General features: G+C 48.1%; 1 protein-coding gene across 1 annotated transcript in view; it reads right to left on the reverse strand.

The window, feature by feature from the left end:
* The window catches only part of SRRM4 (serine/arginine repetitive matrix 4), a 227025-nt gene that overhangs the window by 1326 nt on the left and 212463 nt on the right, over positions 1–13236 (reverse strand). The window contains exons 9-12 of the mRNA XM_006865456.1: positions 10612–10919; positions 5260–5463; positions 3047–3157; positions 1533–1667 (exon numbers count right to left, since the gene is read on the reverse strand). Of these exons, the coding sequence (XP_006865518.1) occupies positions 1533–1667; positions 3047–3157; positions 5260–5463; positions 10612–10919 (758 nt within the window). The remainder of the gene's footprint in view (positions 1–1532; positions 1668–3046; positions 3158–5259; positions 5464–10611; positions 10920–13236) is intronic.

A 13236-nucleotide genomic window follows, 5' to 3' on the forward strand; every position in this document is an offset into this window, starting at 1 on the left:
AAACCCTGTACAGGGTCACTATGAGTCGGAACTGACTCCACGGCACTTAACAAGAATGTTTATGAGAGCCATCAGCCACATCTTTCTTCCTTTTCTGTGGAGGGGCTAGTGGATTTGAACTGCTTAACTTTTGGTTAGTAGTTAAGTGCTTAACAACTGCGCTACCAGACATCACTAGAACCGTCTTCTGTTTATGGTGAGAGAGGCTAGCTTTTATTTACTGTATACTATCTAATTTTATTTTGAAATAAATATCTCTTTTTAAAAGGGCATATCTATGTAAAGAAAGTCAAGTAAACAATATTACTGTGACTAAACTGACAAGGCAAAAATGAGTGATGGTGGTTGAAGTTTGGAAAACCCTGAGTGGATTAACCCGGATAAATTCGGTGGATTTGGATAATGAAAGAGCTTTTTGGAAATGACATTTTCACTCTTGTTTTCCTGGTTGACCTAAAGTATACATTTTATCAAGGCAGTGGGTGTAGGAGACCCTTCTCCAGGTCATCTCTGGAGGGAAGTATTAGGCAGCTAGGAACCCTGGCTCCAGCGTCTCTGGACTGAGTGGCTAACCCTCAGAGGTTAGAAGGCAGAGTCCAAGAAACAGTGCCCAGAGAGAGCCAATTCTAAAGTCACCTTGGTCAATCTCCCAGTTGTTACGGCCTGAGAACTGGGTTTCGACTCAGATTGCCCGCTTGTTTCTCCTAGAGCTTTTCCATTCTAACCATGCAATAGTTACCTAACGTGACCATTCAGGAAATACCACAGGCACAGTGTGTGTTCTAGAGGTGGGCATTTAAGCTTACAAAGTACCTGTACTGTCCTTTCTCTCTGCATTTGGCCCTTATCACAGCCCTGGGAGTTTTTTCCTGTGTCATCCTGATGTGGTGCTATAGGATAAGCACTGGATCACAAGGTCAGAACTACAAGGTCAGAGGTTTACGCCCACCACTTGCTCCTTAGAAACCCTATACAGAGTTATGAGTCGGAACCAACTCAATGGCATGTAGCAACAACATCTGATGGGTGAGAAGACTTTCCTAGTAAGTGGCATGGTAACATCTGACTCCTAGTCCAGCACTCTTTCCCTCATCAATAGGATCTCTCTGTGTCCTGTCGGCACCTAAGAAACCCTGCTTGACCTCTCTACACTTGCTTTAGGGTATATTTGTGCGCAGATCTGTTGGAGCTTGGCATCCACGGTTTGTGTGTCAGAGGGCATTCTGGCTCCATCGTCCTTGCTCCGCCCCATTGTTTTGCCCCGCCCCCATCCCTGACTGTTGTTGTTGTTAAGTGCCGTCGAGTCAGTTCCGACCCATAGCGACCCTGTACAGGGTTTCCGAGGGTGTAAATCCTTACGGGAGTAGAGAGCTCTTTTCTCAGCCCTGCCCCAGGCTCCAGCCACACCTTCAGGCCCCCGGCAATTCCTCAAGTCGCTCCACCCCTTCCCCTCTGCTCACAGCCCAGGTCCCACAATGATTGTGACGGGAAAGGTGGCTCCGTCCTAACAGCCCCTAACCTCTGGGCCTCACCTCGTTATTCTCCGCGCCTCCAGGTGGCTCGGGGAATCTCTCCGGCGCTTTCTCATGGGCGAGTAGGACCGACGTCTCCGCCGTGCTCGCTCTCGCTGCTGCGAGTCTTTCTCACTGTATTTGGGGTCGCGCTCCCTGAAGAAGCAAGGGAGGGGTTACTTGGGAGCTGGGACTGTCTGGTTTCTCACTTCCTCTCAGTACCAGCCCCCGCCATCTCACTAGGGGCAGGAGGTTGGGGTCCAAGCAGGCCCTGGAGCTGAGCGAAAATGGGGTGAGCGCTGGGGCATTGGAGGGGCGAGGGTGTAAGAGAAGAGGGTATGGATGTTATGTTGTTCTTCATGCCTGAGCAAGAATTGTTAAGTGCCATCCAGTCGGTTCTGACTTGGCGACCCTTCTTTATAGGGTTTCCAAGGAGCAGCTGGTGAATTTGAACCGCCAAGTCCTACAGCGCCACACCAGGACTTGTTAAGTGCCGTCTAGTTGGTTCCGACCCATAGCGACCCTGAACAGGGAGGGTTTCCAAGGTTATAAATCTTTACGGGAACAGAAAGCCTCATCTTTCTCCTGCGGAACAGCTGGTAGTTTCCAACTGCTGACCTTGCGGTTTGCAGCCCAATTCGTAACCACTATGGTGCCAGAGCTCCTTGCCAGGACTTAGGTGTCGTCCTATGTCAGGATAAGGGCTAGGGATGTGACTTCTGGAATGTGGGGTTATCGGGGTGGGTTCATTAAGATGCAAGAATATATTTGGGGTGTGGCACTGTAGGATAGGCACTTAGATAACCATATGGTCTGCAGTTCAAACACATCAATCAGCAGCTCTCAGAAACCCTACACAAGGTTGCTGCGAGTCCACCTGATTGGCGGCGGCACACAACAACAACATTCTAAGAAAGGAGCTTTGGTGGCGTAGTGGGTTAAATGCTGGGCCTGCTCATCGCAAACCCACCAACAGTTCTGTGCACAGTTAGGACGCAGTCGACTCCGTAAAGAGTAGTCCGATTCTGTTCTATGTTGTGTAGTGCCGTTGAGTCGGTCCAACTCATAGCCACCCTGTATTGGGGGGGGTTTCCAAGGAGCTGCTGGTGGGTTTGAACTGCTGATCCTACAGATCCACACCAGGAATCCTATATTGTTGTTGTTGTTAAGTGCTGTAGAGTTAGTACTGACCCATAGCGACTCTGCATACCGTTTCCGAGAAGTAGCTGGTGACTTTGACCCGCTGACCTAGAGGTTAAAACCGACCTTGCGGTCCAGCGCATTAATCCACAATGGTACACCAGGATTCCTGTAGTGGCCTATAAGGCAGAACCAACTCAGTGGTAGAAGGAGTGCATTATGCCACTCCTGGCAAAAGGAACTGTACGAATGCTGTCAACTCTATGAGCAAGCAGTGGGTCACTGAGGCGGGGCCCTCGGCCAGGGGCGTGGCCCTACACTAGGCGGGACCCTCGACCAATGACTGGGCCTGGAAGTGGGAAGGGGTAAATCCCCAGCCAGGGTCAGACAGGTACCTGCTGGGGCTGTAGCGGGAGTAGCTGGGGCTTCGGCGGGATCGAGAGTTTCTGCTGGGTGGACTCGGCTTGCCCGACTTGGAGGAATAGCTGGGAGAACGTGAGTAGGACCTGGGGGAAAGGAAACCAGCCCTGAGGAACCTGCAAAGCGACCACCTGAAAATGAAATTCCTCCCCACTGGGCAGTCAGTACAGTGAAACCTGTGAGAGCTGGAACTCAAAGGGGCTGCCTTGTTTTTCTGAGTCTCTAAGATTTCTATCTCTGACGGTGCCGTCTTACTATTTTCTATCACGCGGTTTAGTGGAAAATACTAGAAATTTCCTTCTCTGATATGGAAAGCTTTTTCTTACTAAGTAATTCCTCTCCTGGCCACTTCCCAGCTGTGTGACCTTGGGCAGGTGACATGTCTGGGCTTTGCTTTCTCATTTGCAAAATGGGAATAATAATAGAATTTATAGGGAAGGAGTGGACATGGTTATTAAACACTCCGCTACCAACTGAAAGGTTGACCGTTCGAATTTACCTCAGGAGAAAAGCCTGCTCCTTGTCGTCTGAAACACAGAGAACCCTGTAGGGTAGGTGTCCTCTGTCACACAGCGCTCACTGTTGTTAAAAATCCACTCAAGGGCATCTAATAACAACAACCCTACAGGTCTGAAATTAAACAAGTAACTTGAAGTAAAACACTTAGCACATTGGCATATCGCTGGGCATAGGAAATAGTAGCTATAATTATTGTATATTTTATTATGTGCCAAATAGGAAACTGAATGCTGTGTGTGTATTATCTTGTTTAATTCTCAGCACACTCCTTGGTGAGGGAATCAGAGGCACAGAGAGGTGATGATAATTGCTCAAGGTGAATTGACTGGTAAGGGATTTGAACCCAGGTTTGTTGGGCTCCAGTGATGCTATTGATTGATTCTAGCATACCATATGACTGTGCATCTGAAACACTAACCCTCTCCAACTTCAGTGCTCTTCCCTGTCTGCTAACGCCTCCCGCTGGTAGCAGACTGCTGCCTTGGTTTTTCAGCAGCTTCCTAGGGGCAACTACCATTCGTACTTACCCCCAAAGTCAGGATTTTCAATGGTCTTCATCTCATAATACTTGTTATGTGCTGTTGAGTCGGTTCCGACTAATGGGTTTGAACCACTGACCTTGTGGTTAGCAGGGCTTATCCTACAGTGCCACATCAGGACTCCTCTCATGTAGTGTTTTTGTTGTTGTTACATGCCGTCGAGTTGGTTCTAAACCATAACCACCCTGTATAGGGTTTCCCAGGAGCGACTGGTGGGTTTGAACCGCCGATCTTACAACTCAAACTGACCTCACAGTCCATCGCATTACCCTACAGTGCCACACGAGGACTTCTTTCATATACAGGGGCTTCAAAAAGTTAGTGGGAAAATGGAATGAAAAGATAATGACATTTTCCACCAACTTCTTGAAGCCACCATGTGTATTAAGAGTTGTGTTGTGATGCTCTAGAAAAAGCATTGGACTGCTAACCACAAGGTCAATAGATCAAACCCACAAGACACTCCTTGGAAACCCTGTATAGGGACCACTATGAGTTGGAACTGACTCAATGGCACTTAACATCAGCAACTGTATATTGGTACCATCATCAGGTGAACAAGCCCAGACTAGCCTACTGGAGGATGAGAATCTCAGAGAGATGAGTCAGCGAGGGGCATTCTTATTCGAGCCAGCAGCAACCTGCCAACCCACACGTGCATCCAAAGACACTTGAGTGACCTCCACAGACTCAGAACTGCCCTGTGGAGCCGAGTCCTAACTGCTGATCCAGAGTGTGCTGCGTAAATAATCATTGTTTAAAGATACCAAGGTTTGGGGTCTATTTTTTTTTGCAACAGAAGCTAACTGATGGACATTTATTCATTGCAGGCTAACAGCAACAATAGTAACAAGTGTGCATAATGTACCAAGTACTGTTCAAAGTACTTTTTACACATCTTGCTTGTCTTCAAAACAATCCTCAGTATATTGTTATTGTTTTCATTTGCAGGCTAGGGCACTAAGGCTGGGAAAATTCACCGTCCTTCCCCCAGGCTGCCAGCTAGTAATGGGAAGAATGGGAATTCAGACTCATGATTCCCCTCCCCCCATGGATCACTGGATCCCTCCAGTTACCTTAACTAACAACATGAGGAGGAAAGTACACGCAAACAAAGCAGCTCCACTTACCTTTTCCCAGAGGAAATGGACTGGCTCCGGGTGTACCTGGGGGAGGCCCTAGGGTTTGGGGAGCGGGAAGAGTGGCTAGAAGAGCGGGTGCTGGCATAGGAAGAGCTGCGGGAGCACACTTGTGTCGGGGAGCTCCGAGCCGTGGATGGGACCCGACTGGACTTCTTCACCTCGGAGCATTCCAGGCATGGTGACTGGAACCGTCTGTGGAGCAAGGAGGTTTGTTAGCACTGGGGCTGCCTGCTAGCCCGGGAGCCTGTGGAGCTAAGAAATCTCCCCTCCACCCCTGTGCATAGCCAGTTCTGCTCTGCCCTACAGGGTTGCTGTGCGTGGGAATTAACTCAATGACAGCAGAGGTTTTGTACCACAGTTGACCTTTGAACCGTGTGAAGGCTTAGGGGTACCAGCCTCTTGTGCAGTCAAAAATGCATGTATATAGTTAAGCCTTGAACCATGTGGGTTTGAACTACCTTCTTCTTCTTGAGTGCCGTCGAGTGGTTCTGACTCATAACAACCCTGTGTAGGGTTTCTGAGGAGGAGCAGCTGATGAGCTAGAGCCATGGTTATTGCGGGTCAACCCAACCTTGCAGTCCAGTTCATTAACCCACGTCGCCACACCAGGATCCACTTGTCAACCCAACCTTGCAGTCCAGTTCATTAACCCACATCGCCACACCAGGATCCACTTGTACACACCTGTTTGCTTTTACTGCTGCTACTGCACGAGCTCACATGTTTCGAGTGTCCACGTAAAACACGTGTGGTGCTCACCGTGTGGTCTGGCCAGTGCAGAGCACAGGAGCGTGCTGAAGTAGCAGCAGGAAAAAAACCCTTGCAAAAGTGAGCCTCATGTAGTTCGAGCCTGCATTAGTCAAGGGTCAACTCTACTTTTTTTAAAAAAAAAAAACACTTCCCAAGTCACATATGGTGGAGTAGAGAGAGCCTAGTCGGGCATTTCATAGTGTGAGATGCAGCCACAGATGGGACAGAATTAAATACACTGTTTCACTATATAGCTTTACTTATGTCTTCTATTTTGGGACAAGCGGTACTATCTTTCCAAATTAAGAGGGTACAATGAGTTTTCTCTATACTTATATAAAAAGTGAGCTTATTAAATTAATTAGCAATGCATGGATATGTAAAAATCTTGAGAAATTTTTTTGTAGCCTATTTTGCAGATGTGAAGAAGGATGATTGATGGCTTATTCAAAATCATCCAAAGGGGGTCTGTCTTCTGTATGCGTCCATCGTATCTCCACCTCCCCACCCCCTTTTAGGGTCATGCTGGGCTTCTGTTGGGTACGCAGCAAAGATGCACTTATTTTATTTGAATTGAGCCAAGGGTCAAGTTCACATCATGTGAATATGTTTTTCAAGGTCTTTTATGACTGGCCCCTGCTTACCCCTTCGGTTCTTTGTCACTTTCTTCTCCTGACACCAGCCATACTAGGCTACTCGTTCCTCCTGGCATCTCTCTCTTCTCTGCTGTGTCTGCCAATCTTGTAACAGACTGCCCTCCTCTCTTCATGTGTCAGGCCTCCTCTCCTGGAAGCCTTCTTCGATGCCTCTCTAAGTCTGGGTTGTGTGATTTCTAATATACTAGTTCAGCCCTGAGCCCCTAAGCAACTCCATCCCTCTGTGACTCATTGGGTCTAAGAGTTGTCAGACAGCAGGTTGCTTAGGGCTGGGGTCATGGGGTCCCAGTGCTGTATCCCAGGACTTAGTGCATGGCCTGGTTATGAAAACCGATGGTCATATCTTTGTCCCAGAGAGTAGCGGATGGGTCCAAACAACCGGTCTTTCAGTTAGCAGCTGAGCGCTTCATCACTGTACCACTCGGCTGTCTGGGTACATCCCTGTGTACACACCCTTTGAACTTGTTCACTGTCTTGTGCACTTGACAAGCAGAATCTTATGGAATGCTTCTAGCGACCTCATGAACCTAGTACTATAATTATCATTATCCCCAGTTTACTGAGAAGATTCAGGTTAGTCACGTGCTTGAGACCACCCAGGGTCTCAGACCCTGTTCCATCATCTCTTAAACCTACACCCCCCTTCCCCCCAACTCTTCCACCTGCAGGTTCTCTGCTCATAGCTGGCATGTCTGAGTATACAGTCATGGATCTAAAGATCACTTGTAATGCAAAGGGAAAGGCAGAGTCTGAATGACTGAATTTCCACTAGCTACACATCACATTTGGTATCCTGGTGTGGCACTGTGGGTTAATGTGCTGGACTGCAAAGTCGATTTGAACTGCAAACTCACCAGCGGCTCCTTGGAAACCCTCTACAGGGTCATTATGAGTCAGAACTGACCTTGATGGCACTAAACAACAACACACATCACACTAGAGCCCTGGTGTAGCACTGTGGGATAAATCACTGGACTGTAAAGTCAGTTTGAACCACAAGGTCGGTGGATCAAATTCACCAGCCTCTCCTTGGAAACCCTGTACAGGGTCATTATGAGTCAGAACCAACTTGACAGACAATTCTACCTGTCCCTCAGACTTTAACTCCAATTCTGGAGACAGACGTGCATTTTAATCCAGCTGCTGCAGCTGATTCACTGAATTGCTTAACCACACTGAGCCTCAGTTTCCTCATCAGCCAAACAGTACCTAAGCCCTAAAGATTTTCTGAAGAATCAAGAGACATTATACCCAGAGACAGGAGTCCTGGCTGTGCAGAGGGTTAAAGTGTTGGACTTGTAACCACAAGGTAAGCAGTTTAAACCCAGTAGCTACTCCGAGGGACAAAGATGAGGCTGTTTGCTCCTGTAAAGATGTACAGTCTCCGGAACCCTATGGACCAGTTCTACTTTGTTCTACAGAATGGCTAGGATTTGAAATTGACCCCATGGCATGTAGTTGTTGTTAAATGCCATCAAGTCAGTTCCGACTCATAGCGACCCTGTCTAGGATGTCCAAGGAGCGGATGGTGAGTTTGAACTGCTGATCTTGTGGTTCAAACCAGTCTTGTGGTCCAGTGTTCGATCCTACAGCATCAAACAGGGCTCCATGGAGTTCGAGCTCTGTATGTTAACGCTGTTCGTATTGACGGCATTGATGGTTCAGTGGCAGAGTTCTTACCATCCATGTGGGGGAACTGGGTTTGATTCTCAGCCAGTGCACCTGATGTACAGTTAGTAGTCCAGTGCTTACCCTGCAGCAACACACCAGGACTCCAACAGGAGAGTAATAGGCAGGCAACTCTTGTGACAGCTTACATGTTGCTATGATGCTAATGAGGATTCAACAGACTCTTTAGACTAAGATGGACTAGAAAGAAAGGGCTGGCAATCTCCTTCTGTAAATCAACCAGTAAAAACACTGAGGAACACAGCAGTTCAGTCTGCAACTGATAATGTGGATGGCACTGAGCTGGGCGGTGTTCTGTTTGTCATGCTGGGGACTGCGATAAGTGCTGGGCTGACCGGACGCTAGCTTAGGATAGTTATTAGTACTAGCGTTGTTATTGCTATGAGCAGTTTTTTCTTCATAAATGCAGGACAGTGGACACATGTCCTCTTCCCTCATGTGGGAACATCACTGCCTGTTCTTGGAGACGCTGACAGTTGTTCTGACCCAGCCTGGCTCTATATCCAGCGAGGCTATGAGTTGAGGCCAGGGATGTTCTGAAGCAGACAAACCAGAGGTCAGGCCTACGTGCGCATGCCAAGCTGTTAGTTCAGGACTCTGTGTGGTTGGGGACAAACAGTGGCCTGTCTTTGAGAAAGCTGTTAATGCTTCACTGCCATAGCTTTGGCCATCTTTCCAAAGTCCCGGCCATTCTGAACACAGGCAGACCCCTTCCCCTAAGAGACCCAAGCAGAGCCAAATGACAGAAACTGAGCCAAGCAGCCAGGGAGCCCCTGCCCTGACAGTTTGCTGGTATTGTGCCCACAGATGTCACCAGTACACCTCTTCCTACCCCTCCCATGCCCTTGTCCACTCCGGCCAGGAACAGGACCATGCTATTTTTAGCCCAGTAGCTGCCATGCAGGAGGTGCCTGAAAGCAAATTAGGGGTGAGCTAGCTGGGTCAGTCAGTCAGTTGTTGTGGCTGCTACTGTACTGCTGGCATACCGGCGTGTTGCCGTAGGATAAACACTGGGCTACTAACTGCAAGGTTGGCAAACCCACCAACCGTTCCTCTGAAACCCTATACAAGGGTCACTATGAGTTGGCGCTTAACAACAAATTGTGATTACTCTCAGCGATTAGCTTTTGGCTGTGATTTCTTGGAGTAAGGGGCAAGGAGGTGTTAGGGTGACAAGCTGGCGTGTGTGCATGGAGGGTCTTCTGCAAGAAAACCACTATGTGTGTGCAGATGGTCAGGTGTTGGGAAGTGTCACTGTCCTTACAGCTTCATCTCCCTTACCTAAAACTGTCCTCGGGCATAGTCTTCAATGACAGTGACTTACCATGAGTTTAATGGGAAACTTTCTCCTGTGATTACTGGGGAAATTGGCACCTGGTTTTGCCTCCAGTCCTCTTCCTGGAGGGAGCATCTTGGTTTCTTCCTTCCAGGAACCCACCCTCCCACCACTCGAGTGTCAGTGAGAGGATCCCTGTGACACGCTGACCAAGGAGAGCACAGCGTATCCAAGCCACAGTGTCTGGTCTAGGGCTGCTGGGTAAATGGCTCAAGCTGGGTCAAGCAGAGGCAGCAAGCAGCTGGCCCGGGATTTTGCTGAAATCACTAGAAAAGCGTCTTACTAAACTCATACAACATACGTGGGTGATAAATGTGTCAAGACTTAAGGGTGGTCTGAGGCGTGTGGTGGTTCCATATGATAAGCACAGGACTGCAAACCACAAGGTCCACCAGCTGCTCTACTGGACAAAGATGAAGCTTTCTGCTAACACAAAGATTTAAAGCCTCAGAAACCCTCAACACGGTTGCTATGAGTCGGAACTGACTCTGCGGCACTTAACAACGGAAACAACAAAGACGGTGTACTTGAGAATGCCAGGAGCCCTCTTAGCCTAATGGGGTACAAGCTGGGCTACTAACCCCAAGATCAGTAGTTTGAATCCATCAGCCCCTCCACGGGAGAAAGATGAGGTTTTCTGCTGCCTGGAAGATTTATAGCTTCAGAAACCCTCTACAGGGTCACTGTGAATTAGAACTAGCTCGATGGCACACCACAGCCCCCACCACCAAGGATGATCTACTTGAGAATGGAGCCAACAGAAAGGAAAGCAGAACAGATGGAATGGGAAAGATGGATTCCCAGTGGCAATGTATGGAGGCCCTAGATCCAGCTGTGGAGTTGGGTGTTCTCTCTTGCAGTACCTAGGGTGAGAGAATGAGCTGGTAGAGTTAAGGTGGGTGCACTCACCTTGACTCTCTGCCCCTGGTGGTGGGGGAGAGATTCTCCAAGGTTGCCCCCTTGTTCTGGGGGGAGGAGGTGGTGAAGGAGTTCCCTGAATCGGAGGTGTTACCACTGTTGAGCTCCCGGCTCTTGTTCAGACCCCCACTGGGGCTCCCCTTCTCCTGACCCCGAGACAACCTGGCCGAGCTGGTCTGCGTGGAGGGTGGCGAGGATGTGTCGTGGCCGGAGTCGTACTCCTGGGAACGTCCTCGGGAGGTGGGGAGCGGGCTGGCTGTTTTGGTAAACAGGTCAGCAGCAGACCCCGACCCAGTGATCTGAAAGCAAAAAGACCCGTTGGACACCGCTGAGCCCTGTGCCGGTGGGGCTGTGCTAAATAACCAAGAAATGTTTACCGTCATGATGCACTGTAACGAAAGGAAAGAGAGAGGAGGAGAGACGCCAAAAAAAAACAAAAACACAAATTCCTGAAAGGATACCACAGAAAGGAGATATTTGTTTACCCCCTGCTAGGATAACGGGAAGGTTTAGAGGTCATGCAGAGAAAAAGCATGCGGTCCAGATTAAACCAAAGAAAAAGGAAATTATATGGAATTTAATCTCTAATGAATTAACTCAAACAAAAGAGAAAACTCAATAGAAAGAAGGGGGTGGGGGTGTAAACACCCTTAACTCAACCTAAAAAAAAAAATAGCAATAAAAATAAAGGAAGGGGGAGGGGGGGAAAAGAAACGGGGCACATGGGCCTGGAAAAATATATTTTGGAAATTAAAAAAAAGGAGATAAAGCCCAAAATTTAAACTTCAACCAAATCCTCAAATGAATTTGACTCCTTTTTTTTTTGTTGTTAAAGAAAAAGTTGCCCGAATAGAACTCTAAACAAATATCACGTGGGGAAAAGAAACGAAATAAAGTTGAGAGTTTTCAGTTTCTTAAAACATAAAGTCAAGGTCGCAAACTGACACTTTGAGCAATTTTTCACTAGTGGTGAAAAGAAAGGAGAGGGACAAAAAAAAAATGGAAGTCAAACAGTCTGACTGAAAACAAACAAAAAAAGGTCTCTACGGATACTTGTGTGTGTCCTTTCCCCCTGTAGAAGGTAGCTAGGGCTCTCAAGTGGCTTCTAACAAATTCTCTCATGTCTTTGCGGATTATATCCACTTACCAAGCAAGGACTCCTCCTTTAGTAGGTAGGTAAGGTGTAAGAGAAAGGGAAGAGCGGGCAACGTGAGTCCATTGTTAGAGTCGCAAATGACAAGAAAAAACACACACCTTTCTGCATATCCTCACACTGGGCCCTGAACTTTGAACTTTGGTTGTTATGCTCTTGGCAGATGGGGCATCCACTCCAAATTTGGTTTTATCATTGGGTGACCTCAAGCCATCAACTCTAACTTAGTCCCTCATGCCCAAGTTGTGTTAGGAAACCCTTGCTGAATTACAAATGGCAGCCAGAGGTTGCATCTCTCTCGGTGTTCATGTTGAGGGGACAAAGGATGTATGTACTACAAAGGGCTTTGGAAAGGATTTGGGGGTTTGGCTTTGGAGTGACTGGGAGTGAGGAAGAGTCCTTGGAATCCTGTTTAGAGCTGATCTAGGGGAGATGAAGGGGTAAAGGAGGTAGACAATGGCATGTTTAGAAGTGCAATAGATGGGATTCTTTAACATGGTCAGACCAGTATCATTGCTGGGACAACATGGGGGTTTCGGTCCTGCCCCTGCCAACCATGCCAAATATGCTTAGCTGTGGGTAAGAGGGATTCCTGTCCAGGGTCTTCTTGATTGTTGACCTTCACCAGAAGGTGAGAAATTATGGAACCAAGAGGGCAATCCCATCGGGAACCTTCTTCTCCCTAAGCCAGACTACTTTCTGGGTACTTGAGATCCCAGAATTCTGTTTAAATGCCTCCCCTGAGCCTCTTTCAGGGTCTCTGCTGGTGTCTTTCAAAGATCTGTTATCCCGAGAGTGGGCCATATCCCAAGCGGGCACACTCCTAGGTCTGAGTGTGCCCATACATTTAGAACGTGGGCATTCATGCATGTGTGTGAGGTCCATCCTGGTGTTGAATGGTACCAGACGTGGACAGAGAGAGAGGCTGGGGTCTAGGATCAACTTAGCCCACACTGCCATGTTCAGACCTGGCCTCCATGGGATCTAAGATTCTAAATTCAAATCACTGTGAAGGTATGCTTGCAGAGACAGGAAAACATAATTGATGCAAATTTGTTGACTAGAATTATACATATTTAGACCTACAGTAGGTGCACTGTGGGATAAGCACTGGACTGCTAACTGCATGTTTGGCAGTTCAAACCCACCATCTGCTCCTTTTTCACTGTCTCTATTCCAGGTCCCTCGGACAGAGGAGTGGGACTTTGGGGGCTTTCTCAGAACCATTTCTGTCTTGATGAGACACATCACCACCAGAACCGTGGCAATAATGGCCCTAACTCCAGCAGCTCAGGGATTCAGCGTCCGGAGCTGGGGAGGCGGGGCTTCCTTTATAGATTCTCCCAGGAGGCTTTGCACACAGACAAGGTTCTGGTTCAACTTTACCAAGTTCTATCCGGCACTCTTCTCACTTTACCTGCTTGGTGGTCTGGCTAGCTTTGCTGTGAGAGAAGGGACCTCAG

This window comes from Chrysochloris asiatica, unplaced genomic scaffold (genome assembly GCF_000296735.1).
Source record: "Chrysochloris asiatica unplaced genomic scaffold, ChrAsi1.0 scaffold00078, whole genome shotgun sequence".
Classification (NCBI taxonomy): Eukaryota; Metazoa; Chordata; class Mammalia; order Afrosoricida; family Chrysochloridae; genus Chrysochloris; species Chrysochloris asiatica.